Source organism: Adiantum capillus-veneris, chromosome 24 (genome assembly GCF_014529385.1).
Source record: "Adiantum capillus-veneris isolate H3 chromosome 24, ASM1452938v2, whole genome shotgun sequence".
Classification (NCBI taxonomy): Eukaryota; Viridiplantae; Streptophyta; class Polypodiopsida; order Polypodiales; family Pteridaceae; genus Adiantum; species Adiantum capillus-veneris.
Window position 1 is genome coordinate 92,299,034 of NC_140954.1, and position 16,937 is coordinate 92,315,970.

At 38.9% G+C, this 16,937-nt stretch overlaps 1 protein-coding gene across 3 annotated transcripts in view; it reads right to left on the bottom strand.

Annotated features, from left to right (window-relative positions):
* Positions 1-11,395: 11,395 nt before the first annotated feature.
* The window catches only part of FTSH12 (FTSH protease 12), a 67,545-nt gene continuing 62,003 nt past the window's right edge, over positions 11,396-16,937 (bottom strand). Inside the window, exons 18-20 of one of the 3 annotated variants that reach the window (XM_086497927.1) lie at positions 12,412-12,495; positions 12,190-12,270; positions 11,396-12,057 (exon numbers count right to left, since the gene is read on the bottom strand). In XM_086497927.1, coding sequence (XP_086354053.1) covers positions 12,193-12,270; positions 12,412-12,495 — 162 coding nt within the window. In that variant the 3' untranslated portion in view covers positions 11,396-12,057; positions 12,190-12,192. Of the gene's footprint in view, positions 12,271-12,411; positions 12,496-16,937 lie in introns of all 3 variants that reach the window. The other 2 variants (XM_086497926.1, XM_086497925.1) reach the window with 2 other exon arrangements.

The window sequence follows — 16,937 nt, forward strand, 5'->3', positions numbered from 1 at the left end:
CATCATGAGCTTCTTCTCGAGAGGCACCGCATACCTAGCTAGGTACGATTGAGGACAGGGGACCACCGGCCCCCCCATTGGGCCGATGGTCCCTTGCCCCCAATCGTACCTAGCTAGGTATGTCGTGCCTCCCTCTCAGAAGCTCATGATGTTGAGGTAAGTCACAATGTGGGAATTATTGTGAGAATTTGTCCAAAACTTCTTGTTGATCTAAAACAAACAAGTGATTAAAGCACTAAGCTTGTCTGCTCTTACTAAACAAACGATGAGTAATAAATGTTGTCAATTTTGATGATTGTTTTATGTTCTTCACCATAAGTAGTGACAATGTCCTCCAATCGGAGACCGTCCTTTTGGATAACGAGCTCTTACACTTTTTTATTGTGCTTTTGCTTATACGAAATTTATCTTACTTAATTAGAAATTTTCAAAGCCTCCAATTTGGCTGAAAAATTTGTATCTTTTTCTCATTAGCAAAGAGCTAAATTAACTGCGATGTTTGAAAATAGGAAATTAAAGTTATCTTTAAGTAGAAATTAACGAAGACTTTAATTTTCTACTCTAATTGATGTCTTGAGAAGTTAATTTCTAGATTACATATAATTTATTAAAGCTGAAGTTAACTCTTAATCCTTTGTTTTTTTAAGAAACTTGATAGATTACACAATTAAAACTTTCCAAATTATCAAAAAGAAAGAAACTTATTAGAGTTCTCTGAAAGAAAACTATATTCAATAGAGGGAATGTGTTTGAATGAATGACAATATTAGCTCTATAAGTTCATGATAATTATATCAAAGCATGTGCATTCTTTAAAGTGGCTTTTTGCTCTTAAAATTGAAATGATCATTCCACAACATTGTACATGGTTGAGCAGGTTACTAGCTCCATATTGTAGCAATATAACCTCGATCCCTACACAACATGTGGGAAGCTTAAAGCATTTTTATATAGCTTATTTTATCAATCTTTCAATATTTTATTAGTTGAATTTTATAAAGCTAATTTTTTTGTTTTGTTTGTGAAGAGGTGAGAATCTATCAACATATAAAACTCGTACATATTGGTCTAGTCATACCTTCACTTTTACACTTTAACAAAGTGAAGATTTACTACGGCATTTTGAAACAAAAAGTTGAAAAAAACAAGGTGAAAATTCACTACGGCATTCATGTTGGGTATGCAAGCCCGATAACAACGTCTAGCCTACGGGAAACTCCCTTTATGATGCATGCAGGGAGGATCAGTTAAAGTTGAGTTTGCATGGCCAAAGTTATTTATATGTAAGATTTTCAAGTTAATGAATATAGCGTGTTCTTTTTTTCTTTTCAAGCTGAGTCGCTCTCTCTCTCGTTTTCTGCTGCTCATCATCTCTCCATGAATCCCCTCCGGCTTCATCCTCCCTAGCTGCCTTCCCAACATATGGTATCAGAGCTTTGGTTCTCGGCTTGAGTCAACACACCGCGGGTACAACCGCTTGTAGAGGAGTAGCCCGAATTTGGACCTGCACAGAATCTGACGAGGGCCGTCTCATTCATTTCGCCCTGGCTTGAGATGGAAATTTCGAGACTGTAGGAACCTCCAACTCTGCCTGTACAGGCTACATAGAAGCACACACCATCGTCATCTGTCGTCTGCATTGTTTCTGTGTTACAAATAGTTACAAAAATCATTTTTCTTTGGTTTTTACACTAGTTATTTAATTGTCCATTTATTTAATCCCTTTAAGAGCTCATTCACACCTCGCAAGAGCAGCCACATCTTTTGGTGCTTGGTCATAGCAGATAGACAGGCTTTTGCAGGCTTACAAAAAACTACAAATTTCCACATTGACAGCATATTGGAAACCTTTTTATTTAGAGCTTATAGACCGCAATTTGAACGGCAACAAACACAAAGTGGTCTTCAACATTATAGCTCCGAAAGCCGGTGAGAGCGAAACATCATATTAAAAGGACGCTCGATGGAGATTGATCTAATACTACATGTTGATATGAAAAGACAGCTAGTGGAGACTATTTCAATTATTTGCTTTAGGCACTCGGCATATCAATAGATGCAACACATGAAGATCTGCTTCGAGATTGCGGTACAACATTTCACAAAATATTTTACCAGTTCAGTGTCATAGTCTTGTTTTGTCATATACTTTCAGTCAAAGCCTCCTTTTACATTACTGGTTGTCAGTCATTGTCATGCTTGTCAATTGTCATCATTGTATGGGTTATAGACATTGCCATGAAATAAAATAGTAAGACCACCCTTTGTTGTTTGGTTGAGTTTTGGTTTGTCTCACGTTGATGGTTGTTTGAGGGAAGTACACACACACACCTATGCTATTGTCAAGGGGGGGGCTTCTACTCATGGTTTCAGGTGAATGAACTCTACCATGGCATGTCTCGAGTCCATTGTCAATAGTTTGGGCTTGAGGGGGGGGGGGGGTTGTTGGGTATGCAAGCCTGGTAACGCTGTCTAGCCTATGGGAGAATGTGATAAGATCATTAGGTTGAGTTTAACTGGAATTAGTGTTCGGGAAAGGATTGCCTTAGCTTCCCCTTGAGCTGGTTGAAAATCAAGACTAGCTAGTTGCAAACTCGTTGCAAACTCAACCTTAGCTTCCCCTTGAGTTGGTTGAAAATCGAGACTAGCTAGTTGCAAACCATGGTAAAGGGAAGAAAATTTGGTGAAATATGTGAGAAAAGAGTTCAAAAATCATGCAAATTTTAAAATTTTCTCATAGTACTTCCGGTTTTCTCTTTGCGAGGAGGAAACGCAACAGGTGGCCACTTAATAAAAGAGACTTTCTCGAACACCAACTAGAATGAAACTATAGAATGCAAGAAAAGTCAAGCCATGTGAGACTGTGAAATGAAAGATAAAATAAACAAAACTATATATGTGTGCGTGTGTAAATATAAATATAATAAATAAATATATATGTGTGTGTGATTGTGTTTGACACAGTACTCAATGCCCCTTTCTATAGAGAGAGAGAGAGAGAGAGAGAGAGAGAGAGAGACAAATGCCAACACCCTCTCACAAGAGCCTTTAAATAATAATAAAGATATGTTTATTATCATTACTAATCCACAAGCTTTATCCAATGGTACAGAGATGCACCCAAAATCCACCCCTTTACTAAGGACTACTTATGTAGTCCAAAAATCTTTTGCTTTAAATAAAAAAATAATTGAGAAACTCAAATAAGTCTTTTTAATACAGAATAATGAAAGGAAAGTCACGAAGCTCATCAATGAAGGGACTCATTTACAAATGAAAAAATTGAATTAAATACATTTTCTCATTGTATTCTATGGCACGCCTTAACAAAAATAAAGGTGAGGAGTCACGAAGGCCTTCTAAGTTAAGGAAGGACATGTCCTTTTTTGTGTTTTAATATAAAATTATATTGTCCATTATGCACACATAATCACAAATGCCTTATATGTTACAAAGAACTTTATTTAAACAACAAAGTAAACGATTCACATTTGGTATTCTAAAACAAAATAAAATAAAAAGAATAAAATAAAAGGACCCATTGAAAAACTAAAGCAAAAAAATATCTTTTTTCTTTTTAAATTTCCAAGGTTCTTTTGAGGGACATATGTTTAACAACTAGAAATGAATGACCTTCACCCATATGGATACTAGGCCTTTAACATGCCAAAAATAAAAATAATGGAGTGCTTTCAACCCATTAAGTTCCAAGGATTTTTCCTTGGTGGAAGTTCCTTGTGCAACATTCTTTAACCACTTAAGATGAGTCTTTCCGATCGGATAAGGTTGGTCAAACCTTAAGACTCCGGTTTCCTCCACCTAAGAGGGTTGGGTGTGTCACGCAGTGTTAGGATTTGAAGGGCAACCTATTCTTTCAAAAGATGGGTTGTAGAAAAATGCACCCTTCCCTATAGAAGGGTCTATTTTCAATTTGCCCTTCCAATGAGAAAATTTCGCATAATTTACAAGGCAAGATACTATATTTTGTCAATGAGTATAACCAATATACATATAGACATTGTAAATGAGCATTAATATATATAAAATGTTTTTTAATTAGCTCTTCCATTGACATGTATTCTATTTTTTCACCCTTCTCTATAGAAGGATAATTTTTGAACAAGCCCTTCCAATGACAGACTCAAAAAAACTTTGGCCTTCATACGACCGGCAAAATGTCTTAAGAAGGGCAGATGGGCGTCAAATCCTATCACTGGGTGTGTGTGTGTGTGTTGCAATTTCAAAGCTGTAGGTAATTCTAAATAAAACAAGTGAAAGGGTCACGTTGGCTTTCTAAAATAACAAGAAAATGATAAAATCATTAGGCTGAGTTTAACTAGAATTATATAAGGAAAAGCATTGTTCAAGAATATCTCTTTTATTAAGGGATTGAGTTTCCTCCTTGCAAAGAAGCAAACTAGAAATAATAGTTAAATTTTTGAACTAAGTTCTCACATATTTCACCATTTTTTCTTCCCTTTACCATGGTTTCCTCATTTAGTGATATATGTGTGTGTGTGTATGTGTATGTGTAAAATAAATAAATATATGTATGTGTCTATGTATGTATATGCATAGAATTTACTAGAATTATGCAAGGTAAACCTTCACTTTAGCATTCTAAAAAATTTTAACTTTAGCATTCTAAAAGAATAGAATGCAAGTGAAGTCTAGCCATCTAAGGATGTGAAATAAAAGGTGAAATAGAAAGATTCATTTAATATTTTAAAGTAAAAATAACATTTAAAGTAAATCTCCATCATGGCACTGAAAACAATGAAAGTATGCCTAACCCAACTCAACACTAAGACTTCTTTTAGAAAGCCAACGAGTGAAAGAGATACAATGGCTTTCTAAAACAATAGAAGAGTGATAAAATCATATTGAGCTTGATTGGAAATTAAATCAATGTTCGATAAAAAATTGCCTCAATGAGCCGGTTGAAAATTAAGAGTGAAATAGAAAGATTCATTTAATATTTTAAAATAAAAATAAAATTTAAGGTAAATCTTCATAATGGCACTGAAAACAATGAAAGTATGCCTAACCCAACTCAACACTAAGACTTCTTTTTGAAAGCCAACAAGTGAAAGAGATACAATGGCTTTCTAAAACAATAGAAGAGTGATAAAATTGTAACGTTGAGCTTGATTGAAAATTAAATCAATGTTCGAGAAAAAATTGCCTCAATGAGCCGGTTGCAAACCATGATAAAGGGAAGAAAAATCGGTGAAATATGTGAGAAAATAGTTCAAAAATCTTACAAATTTCAAAATTTATGCTATTATTTTTGGTTTGCTTCTTTTCGATGAGAAAACTCGATCAATTGTAGTTAATAAAAGAGACTTTCCCAAACACCGACCAGAATTAGGCTATAGAATGCAAGAAAAATCAAACTATGTGAGACTGTGAAATAAAAAGAACATATATATATATATATATATATATATATATATGTATATATATATATGTATATATGTATATATATATATGTATATATATATATATATATATATATATATATATATATATATATATGTATATATATATATATAAAATGTATGTGCGATATTTACTAGAATTATGCAAGGTAAAGCTTCACTTTAGCATCCTAAAACATAGAATGCACAAAAGTTCAAGACATGTAAGGATGTGAAATAAAAAGATCTCTTTAATATTTTAAAACCAAAATAACGCTTAAGTAAGTTTCAAACATCACCGAAAATGTAGAAAGTATGCCTAGCTCAACTCTTCTCTAAGGCTTCATTTAGAAAGCCAAAAACTCTTCAACCACCTATAGAAGCTTTCATATGTTTTCGGTTCCAACTTGCTGATCAATGCTATAGGGAAATTATTCAAAGGGCAAGTTATTTGTTTTCTTTTTGTTTCTCAAGGTTTGTCGCATTGATTACATCTAATCAATAGAGATGCGTTTTCAGAATAACACAAGGTAGCAGCAAAGGAAGACAAGTCAAACCAAAGGAAGCACCCTCACCAAGAAACAATTAGTGTAAGAAATAATTGAAGGACACCCAAGGAAAGAAGCGAGGACGCCCATACTATGACTTTGAAGAAAAAAGGAAGGTGTGCATTTTGATGCTCCAAGAGGGGGTACACATCAGTTCCTTGGATATTACCAAGAGAACAACATCGAGGATGTAGTCACACACTCAGACGGCAGCATGGAGTAGGAACACAATGAGTATGAAACAATAGGAGCATCACCCACATGTGAGTTTATGGTTGCTAGAAATTCCTTGCAAAGTCTAGACATATAGTGTCATAAAAACTAATATCTAATTCTCATAAATGATTTTCTCATGTTAAACTGATCATTTAATATGGGGAAGTGCAGGGGAGAAAAAGCTAGAATACTGGTTAAGCTGGTAGACCGACCACAGTAGGGAACCAAAATAGAGATCCAAAGGGGGGGACATCTGCAAAAGAGCAATGTGCAACAATGGGCTTAAAAGACCCTAAGGTTCAGCCCATTAAGACTTCCAAAATGCTAAGGTTCCAAAATTCAAAGGTTGTGTCCAAAGGTCAAACATTAGGGAAATTGGATGCTTTGTGTGTGTCCCAAAAGTCTTCATGCATCCCTACATAGGAGGGGGAGAGCCCTAGTTGTAGGAGATGAGAGAGAAACTCACACACACACACACACACACACACACAAGCTCCCTTTACACAAAGGGAAGGAGGGACACATGTCAGCTCCCTAGCCCAAATGCCCACAAGGTGTACTCAAATTCTATTGGATGACCTTGGAGGTGGACCAATGAGAATTAGGCTATAGTACATCTAGTTTAATCAATTTAAAAACACTTAATAAAAGAACCAATAAGAATTAAGCTCTCTAGAAGATTATTGGACAGTCTCCCAAGGGGTCTAATGAGCATTCAACAGCCCAATGGCTTGCCTGATTCCTATTGGCCAGGAGGCAAAGGGGTCTAATGAGAGTTTAGTTGCATTTATTAATTACCTAAAGCTCTCACAAAAGGGGAAAGGGGGACACATGTCAGAAGGCTATCACTTATGCTGCTTAATTTCCATTGGCTGAGGCTGGGGAGGTTCAATAGGATGTGAGCATGAGCAAATAGCAAGAGGGGTCGACCAGGAGAGAGGGGGCTGATTTTCCAAAGGCATTATTGACTTACACACTCACACAATCTATGTGTGATTCAAGAAGACTCTCTCTCTCTTCTCAAGATTTAATGGAAAGCTTACCACCTACTCCAAGCTTGTGAGAAGGGAGACCTACGCCAACAACTCTTGGCTTTGTGATGCAAATCCAACCAAGAGCCAAGCTTCAATGTATGCTCATCTCCTCTACCATGCTAATTACTAAGCTAAGCTATGCTAATATGAGTGATTATGTGAGAAGATGTACATCTTTCTCGTAAGAATACTCCTTCCTCTCAATCTACTCTCATACCCCGCTAAGCTCTGACCATCTTCGAAGGTGTGTGAGGTCTTGGGTCTGAGACTGTGAGGGAATTGATGTTGTGTTTAATAAATGTTGTGCTTAGTGCTTTAAGTTTCCATCTTCATAGCATTAGCTAGAATTGAAGGAACACAAATAATTGTATTGTAAAATGTCTCTCTTGATGGAAGAAACCATAATACAAAGCCTTTTGGAGGGGGGACCGGCTCCATGCAAATCTGGTCCTCAACTGTTGTCAATTGCTTAATTTCTCTCTCTTTTGAAGTATTGTTCATGCTATCTAACTAGGTGTTATACTTTTTGTTGCCCTCTCCACCCAAGCACTCTTGTTATTCTCATTAGGAATCTATTCAAATGAAATGCTCACTATGTTCATGCTATTTTTCGCTACACACAAGTTGCTAGGCCATTAAATCTTACATATAGTGCTCTAAAGTGTCAAGACGATCATTATTCTTGAGTAAACCCTATCGCATGTGTTGAACGCTCTAAAGATAAACCCTCTACATACATTTTTTGACTTTTATTTTAATGGTTTGTTGTATATTTATGTGTTATTTAATATGTATAGTTTCTATTGAACAACATAAAATTAGCCGTAATGCATTTGGACACAATATAGCACAAATTGATTAGAATCTAGCAAAAACAAGTCACAATGTTATGCAAACTACTTATGTTTATGCCAATGTTTTAATTGATGTAATGAGTATATCCAAACAATGGTGCCTAAACTTTAATACAATGGCCAAAAATAGATGGTCTAGGCCTTGAAGCATAACTATGAAGAACAAAATATCTAATCAGTAGCACAAGAACACAACATATGAGAAAGACTAATTTGTTTGCACCGCAATGTATTCCTACAAAAAATTTCTTTCCAAATCCCCTTCATATGTATAAAAATGTGAGTCAACATGTTTTGAAATACATTATATGTTCATGTGATAGCACATGTAAATTAAGGGTGACATCCCACATTGAAAGTGTCCTTTTCTTTTTGTCATTGGTTCAATAACAGGTGCCATTGTTAATGATAGCCATCTTCTCACGGGACATAGCACTTAAGAGCGCCGTCCATGCTATGATCAAGAGGCAAGAGATGTGGCAACCAACATAGACCGCGTGTCTCAGAGACCGTGAAGATTTAGTCTACTTCACACGCCATGTGATGCAAGAGAAGAGGAAAAGAGTGTGTATCCATCCATGCAACCAGCCATGATGACATCCATGCGGCCACCTATGCAATCCCTCCTTGTGTTCACCAATATAGAGGTTGTTGGGTGTTTATCCTTCCATCAAGGTCCAGGGTCGCAAGTCAGAGAATGTGGGCCGCAGATCTACTGACTTTCCTAGCCGGAATTTGTTCCCTACAGTGTTTGTATCATACAATCATTTCGAATGATTCTCGGTCAGATCAGCAGCATTCGTTATCATCGTATTGTCCTTGGCATTGCAGGTCTCTATTGGGTTGTAGGTATGTGCCCCTCTTTCCTGGACCTTGACGATCGGAAAAGGTCAATCAAAGACCTTTTCCCATGCCTTCTGGTAGAACCGTCCCACCTTTCTCGATTGTTTTAGGATAGCCCTCCTATTCCCCACCTCGATTTATATACCTCCACCCTACCCCTCACCCTCATCAAAGGTAGTGATTCTATCACACTTAAGAATCATGCAACAAAGGTATTAGTTTTGGTTGCCATTAAGTTTGTCTCTATTCATATTTGAAATGTGTCAAGTGAGAGCTATATATTTCTGTAGAGAGTACATTGATCACCAAGTTAGAATTGCCCAACGTTGTTCTATCTCTATCTTTCAAGCATGATGCAAGAAGAATGTCTAAAAGCGTGGATAACTTCTTAATCATTGGTTTGGATTGATGAGTTCACCTTGTACATCAAGGTAATCTGACATCAAAAGTGTTGATTTTATATCGTGTGGTCTCGTCACTATAAACAATCAATTTTCAAATGGCAAGTGGTCAACAATCTACACTCTATGCTATCAATAGCAATGCATATAAATGTCTATATAAAGCACATTGTGCAACATTGCCATGCTCAGTGCCCATCCACATTTGTTAAGAAAGTGTAGTTGTTTTGGGGTTCTTTTCTTACTTCTAGGTAGTTTGGGTTCTTTTCTTACTCTAAAGACTTTGCACATCCACTTTGCCAAAAGGCTAGTATGAGACCCCAAAACAAAGTCTTTGTCCCTATGATGGACCCAACCAACAAGCCCACAAAAGCGCACAAATAAAAAACGAACTCGCTAACAAAGTGAACTATTGTTGCTCAAAATGTACAAACAAGATCGCCCTAAGTTGTTGGGGTAAGCCTTTAGCTTCTACTCAATATATGCCCAACCTCTAAAGCCAAGCATACTAGCATGCACCCCTTTGTACATCAATACAACCTCCTACATAGGAATCCCTAATTCATGCTTCTCAGGCCATGCACAAATGCTACACTTTATAGCCACATGCTAGTTGCCCCTTTCCATTTGTGGTGTATTCCCTCTTTTCTTAATGTTCACCTTCCATCATTGAGCCTATATAAGGCCACTATGCTAAACTTGTAATCCTTTTTCATCTAATCAATCAAGCAGATTTCATTTCATTGTATTGAGTACATTCTCTCTAATCTACTCGCTGTTTATTTTTAAGATGCTCTCACTATGATGAATGCTTCATGGTCTATCCACCATAGGCATTACTCAAGGCTCTACATTCAAGGTGTACCAAATATTGAATTCAAATGAAGATGATGACACGCCTTCAATTAATAACATTAACAGTTCTATGGCATTGGCCTAAAACACCATCCTCGTGCAGGAGGATATGAGCTACAATGATAGTCGAGAATCCACTTCTTTGCACAAGAAAGTCGACGAGAGGAGCACAATGTGCAGAGAAAAACGTTCACTCAATCAAAAGTTCAAGATTATGTTTGCAACAAGGAGTAAATTCTTACACAAAATAAAGTATAGAAATAAAGTAAAGCTTTGTATGCAAAGAAGCCTGAGATGATGAGTATGCTCCATCCAAGTTATAATTATATATAGTCAACCTAAACTGACACGATTTAGTATAATCCCACCTACAAATTTCAAGATTTAGCTCTAAATTTTAAATTTGAATGCAAGAAAACCTACAAAATTAAGAGAAATGAAGTGGAATGTAGTGTAAAAGCTTTCATACCTCTAAAATTTCTCATAAATAGGCTTTTGGTCCAACGTAAAGTCGTGAATCCATGACGGAGACCCATTCAACATAGGCACCAATGGCTGACCAAATCACAAAAAGCAGTGCATGGCTAATAAATGAAGATTGAAGTAGAATCTAAAGACTAAAAACTAACCAACCATTGGATTTAGAGAATTAGGAGATACTAATCCCTTGAAGCTAGAATCAAAGTCAGTACTTCGCTCATTACGTAGAATCTATTGAGACTAGGTGTAACATCAGATTCTTTTGCATCATGCTTGCATAAGGAATTTCTCTCTTCGTAGAGATACCAAGGTTCTTGGGAGAGACAAAAAAGATGACACCTTGACCTCTGACACATGATCGATGGATAGTGGGCATACATGGATATATTAGACCAAAAGTATGGATAGCCCTTCCCCAACCAAATTAATCCTATGAATTGAGTTTATGGGTTGACTTCAACCTCCAAAGGAAGCTAATGCTCTCTCTCCAGCAATTTAGGATGTTACAGTATCTTTTTCAGTACCCTTCTTTTAGTACCATTTAGTCTTTTCTTTTCGGTACTCAGACGCGGTATCAAATTCACTTTTTGGTCTCATGGGTCAGTCACTTTGGCCTTTTGAAGACTTTAATATATCATTTCATCTCTCTCTCACTCACACACACACACACACATCCATCTATATATTGGACTTTCAATTAGGAGCCCTTTCTATAAGAAAACAAGCTTGCTAAACACATTGCTAGAATACAAGCAACTGCCAATTAAAAAATAAATTCTTACACAGTGCTCTAGCAATCATTTGGCACAAGAACACCTTCCCCGAGAGTAAGGCTCAAAAAATTGGAAGTCTCTCTCTTAATTTAGAAAAATCAGTCATCTGCCTCAACTTGTGTAATAATCATTACTGGAAGTATCTTCACGTCTCAAGGAAAGCCTGTGTGAGATAAGAGTGTTGGAAAGGGACTTACTACAAAATTGTAGCCGTGGCCAGCATGAAGCACTTGGCAGACATGATACAATCACACTGAATGCAGGAAGCTACCTTCATGCTTGTGCAGGCTTTAGTCACTCCCATCATTATACACAAAGCACTGCATGCACACGGGACCATCGAAAACTCTGCTGAGAAATCTCTCCATACAAAAAATTTGGCGACTTCTACAGAGCAGGGATATAGGCAGGCAGCTCTGCCTCACACGGAACTCCACAGACATTTTTGCTTTAGTGCAGCCCTCTCCAATCTCACGATAATACGGAGCCTCTTGTTTAGGAGCTCCTCAAATTTAACCTTCCTGCATCGTCTTCTATCTGGAAAACTTGTCTACTTGCAAATTCTGCTGCGTCAACCAAAATCTCCGCATCGAAAGTCCACCCAAATCTCTCCTTGCAAGCTTGCTGTTGCTCCTGGATCGTAAGTGAAGAACCACCATGGTCAATTTGTACCTGTACTCATTGACTAATTGGCAATGAAGCATGAGTGAGAAGAGAAACACTTCCTCCAGATGATGAACTCGGAGCCTCTTTGTCTATCCACACCTTTTAACTTGGAGGAAAAGGAGCTTGCCAAATATCCAACTCTTCAAACCGTGAAGCTCTCTTCATTTCATCAGTCAGCTCCTGGAAAAAGAAAGTGTGAAACATGAGAAAAATCAATACAAGAAACATGTCACAGGTATTTCAATATCAAATACACATGACGCGTCAGAGAGACTCAAAGCAGATCACAATCTTTTTTCGAAGATGATCACAGAAACGTACCAAGGGACTAGTTCGATATACAGTTGGATCCATATAATCTGGAAGTCTTATTGGGTTCATGGATTTAATCATCTCTGCAATCTCCTGTAATGGCATGCTTATGAGACTTTGTTCAATAGTAACTTACTAACAAAACTATTGAATGTTATAACCTGTAACATCACAAAAGTGCACAAGACCTCTATGTCATTGTGTTTTAAACAGGTATCAAGGGGTATTTCATCCAGAAAATTCAAACTGGAAACAGCTAAAATCTGGACCTCTATGTCGTCGTGTTTTAAACAGGTATCAAGGGGTATTTCATCCAAAAAATTCAAACTGGAAACAGCTGAAATCTGACCTCTATGTCATTGTGTTTTAAACAAGTATCAAGGGGTATTTCATCCAGTAAATTCAAACTGGAAACAGCTGAAATCTGGACCGATTTTGCTACCTTGCGACCTATTTCCCAGCTAAATACCATTGCACCGCTCAGAGAGAAAATTTCATGACAAATCAAAATATTCACTGCTATTGGTCATGGTAGAGTAAAACTCGACAGCAGTGCACATATGTATGCGAGATCAGAAAAAAGAAGGAAGCAAAGAAAGCTTTATTCCTTCTTCCAGAGGCCAAATTTGGCCTATAAGAAAAAATGACATACAAGTGTGTCGTCGGGATATCCAGAAAAAAAGACAAAAGTACTGACAGAAAGGACAAAGATCTAGACTAGGTCAAATCTGTACACCATACAATAATGTGGATGTCACCAATGTATCAAACAGCCAAGGCTTAGTGCAGGGCTCCTGAAACTGTAACAATGAGCATCTCCATTCCAACTGCAAAAGGGCTACATATCCTCGTAACACTCTCGAGACTGCTGCCTCTCTCAGAGAGAAAGAGAGTCCTTTAAAAATGACTCCCAGATATGCATAAGACTCTTATGTACTCAACTTCCTGACCATAAGTAACTTTGGTGCCGACGCCCTCATCCATTACGCTGTGGTGTTAAATATCATAACCTCATAAGCTTGGTCTTGCCAAGGTTCACAGACAAATGTCTTATCATGTGCATAGCTTCGTAATGCATCAAGCTGTCTGTGTAGCCCCTCTGGCGAGTGAGAAATAAGACCCCAATCCTGTAGACCACTCGAAACTTTGCTGCCGCAATAAAATATGCCAATCAATGCTACAAAATACTCTCCCAACCACCACGAGTGGACATCATTGGATGAGAAAACAGGGTCCACTACGCAGCGTTTGCAGGATGAGTCTACCACATTAATAGGATTCCAGCCAGCCCATGAGTAGGAGTCCTCAGACAGAATGGTAACAAACTCCAACCCCGCTTGAGTGCCCACTACCACTGCCTCTATATCCACTGCAAACAGTATGCAACCAAGGCAAGTATGACTGGCATCAAGCATACCCCAGTCCCCACCATCCATCATGAGTAGGCAGATCTGCAGTGCCCTGCATCACCTCACGCCAAGCAGGGGAATAGCATCATCAATCTCCACAATCTGAGTGGGTCCCTCTGCACAGGCCAAACTCATCAGCAATGAGTTGTGCATTCAAACAAGGATGACATGACCATGCAGTAAGGGATCCCGCAGGCTCTCTGTCCCAACCAACCCAATCAATATGACTCCGCAACCCCCCTTGGAATCCTAAACAGAGGGGTTCCAAACCAATATATCTAGATGAATCCAGGAAAAGCCCAAATTCACCTATGAAGGAAAGTACTCATGGTAGTCATCTATAAAACAATATAACCATCAACTTCATCATGCATAGTATTGACTAAATACTACAACATCCCTACTGACGTCATCATTGCCCAATAGTGGGTGTAGAACTAGGTACTAATAACATATGCACCCAACACAATAGACAGCACACTCACACACACAAAAGCATACATCAACACAAAGTTCAGCATACAGAGTTTCTGTCATGACTATGGAGATCAAGGTAGACTCAGCCAAGATGAAGCCTAGCACTAGAAAAAAGCATTAGATAGATAAAAAATAAGCCAATGGCTGATGCTCAAACTCCTCAAGGGTCCGAGGCAGCTGGCGAACAAGACCTTTCCTCATCTTCATTCAAATCCACCACAAGCATTTCGTAAAGGGTGGACAGTGAGCAAAGGACGAGGGAGCATCTATAAAGATATGGCAGAGTAAGAGATGCTAGCAACCTGCATCCATCGCTCCAAATCTAGGAACCATGCATGCCACAGCATGAGCTTAGACCAAACAAAATGCTCCTCAATATCCACTTCCTCTCTACATATTCTACACAATCTCTCCTCCCTGGGAATGTAATGAGCCCGCCCCACCTCAATCTCTAGTCTGTGTGATGACACTCTGAGCTGACCGATCGCCACCCGTGAGCTGTGTGGCATGTAGGTATCCATATAGCGTGGTCACTGCATGAACCCGTCCTCTAGTATGGTAAGAAAATGGTCTCTCTAGTGTGACATCTTTCGTTGGAGGGGAGATGAGATCCAAGTCTGACTAATATAGAGCTACAAGAGATCCTGTCGGATCACTATGTTTCTCTCACTACGTGACAGATGAAGCATAGGGGAATCGGGGTCGCATTGGAAAGGTGGCAAACACTCCGGGTCAAGGCCATGTTCTCTTAACCATGCTCTAATCTGTGTGTACCATGCTCTGTTGTATCCAGCTTCTGATATCTGTAGAGCTTACTCAAATGCTCACCGTGTGAGTTTGTCAGTCGGGAGCTCTCTCTCTCTCTGGATGAAGCAGACCGTCTGGAAGAGTGCCTCCACTACCATGGGGGGTGACAAGCTTTGCCCTGATGATGTCCAGTGGCACTGTGTGCTTGCCTCGAAACAGGCGAGAAATCATGTAGATCTGTGGTTTCTCAATTTGTGCCCACCCGAGTGCCCACACCACTATTGCATACATCAGGGCTGGAGTGATAATGTGTCGAATAGCCACCCCTTCATGCGGGGCTCTTGAAAGTGTGCTTGATGGCATCTCCACTCTAGCATGGCCAATGGTGCATATCCTCTGGTGAGTCTGTCAGTGGCGGCATGTGCCATGGAAAAGGGTCCCTGTCTGTTGGTGAATGTGCCTCCCAGGTAGATGTAGGAGGTGACCACCTCTATTGGTCCTCCTGCTGCTATAAATGTGGCTGCTCGTCGAACTGCTCTGCAAGTGTGGAAGATCATGATCTTGGTTTCCCAAGATTCACTATGAGTCCCCTGTCTGTACAAAACTCATCCAAAGCTCTCAGATGGCTCTGTATGCCCTCTGGTAACTCTGAAATCAATACAATGTCATGCGTCTCCGAGTAAAAAATAATGTCTCTTCCCTTGATCCTACATCTAGCTTCATTGATCCATTACAATTCCATGCTACCATTTTAAGGTCTCGCACCGTCATGTGGTGCGTCTTTCCAAAACCACTACTCTCCCTACCCTGTAGAAAGCAATTTTCCCTTTATCCTTGCTGCCTTGATCTCTGGCATCAGCTCTTGCATGTGTGCTACTTGTGTTAGGGTGAGGTCATCACCCAAAATATCTCAGTTTTCTTCAGTGTTGGTCTCTTCTTCAGGAATTCCTTCCTAGCTTCCAACGTAGGGAAACGTATAACGAGTGCTCTTTCCTTGGAACTTCCTTTCTCATCACTTCCCTTCTTTCCCATTCTCCAAGCCCTTGTGTGTGTGGGTTCAGAAATGCCCATGCGCTTCAAGAGTTTTTTCACTTCTTCTTCTACTTTCCCAGTGTCTTTGAGACCTGTAACACGCACATGAAGGGCTCTAGTCTTCCTCTTTTGCTCCTCCTCAATTGTCATATTGATGATAGTGGATGTCGGGTGAATTCATGCATCTTATCTTTTCCTTTCTTTGCATCCTCGATCCACTTTTCAGGTTTATCAGCCTTCTCTTGTGTTTTGAATATGTGCTCCGCCCATGAAGGTTGTCCGTGCCTTCTGCTCTTCCTCTTCACGTAGAGTTTTCACATGTTCCTTGATGCTTTCAAGCTCCTTTATCATTGAGGCTTGATTTTCTCTTCTCTTTGCAGGGGTATTTTTACAAGCTGCGAGTCCTCCCTTAAGTGCTTCAATCAATGCATCCTTTTCATTCATACGTTCTTCCATTTTTATTTCCAGGATTCAAAAGCAGTAAGTGCATCCTCTCATCTTTTTTGCATCACGCATTCCATTACATTCACTTATGCCCTCACTATAGTCTACATTTCGGCCTTCAATGATGTGTACATCTCATCACGCTTACCAAGCATCTCCTTGTCCAATTCTTTCCTCATATCTGCATACATAGCTTTTTTGTCAGTCTCCGCATTTGCATACATCTCTTTTTCAATGTCACCCCTCAAAAGGCTCAGCTCCGCCTTAATCATCACCTGTACCTTCTCATACATTAAGTCATTTTCGACTCTAGAAAGTTTCTCCTCTCATAGAACCTGGCGATAGTCTGCTCTCTCAAATCCTTTGCCTAAATGTCGCTTTTGATTTAGGCGGGGTTTCATAAATATCGCACCCGTCCTCTCTGTG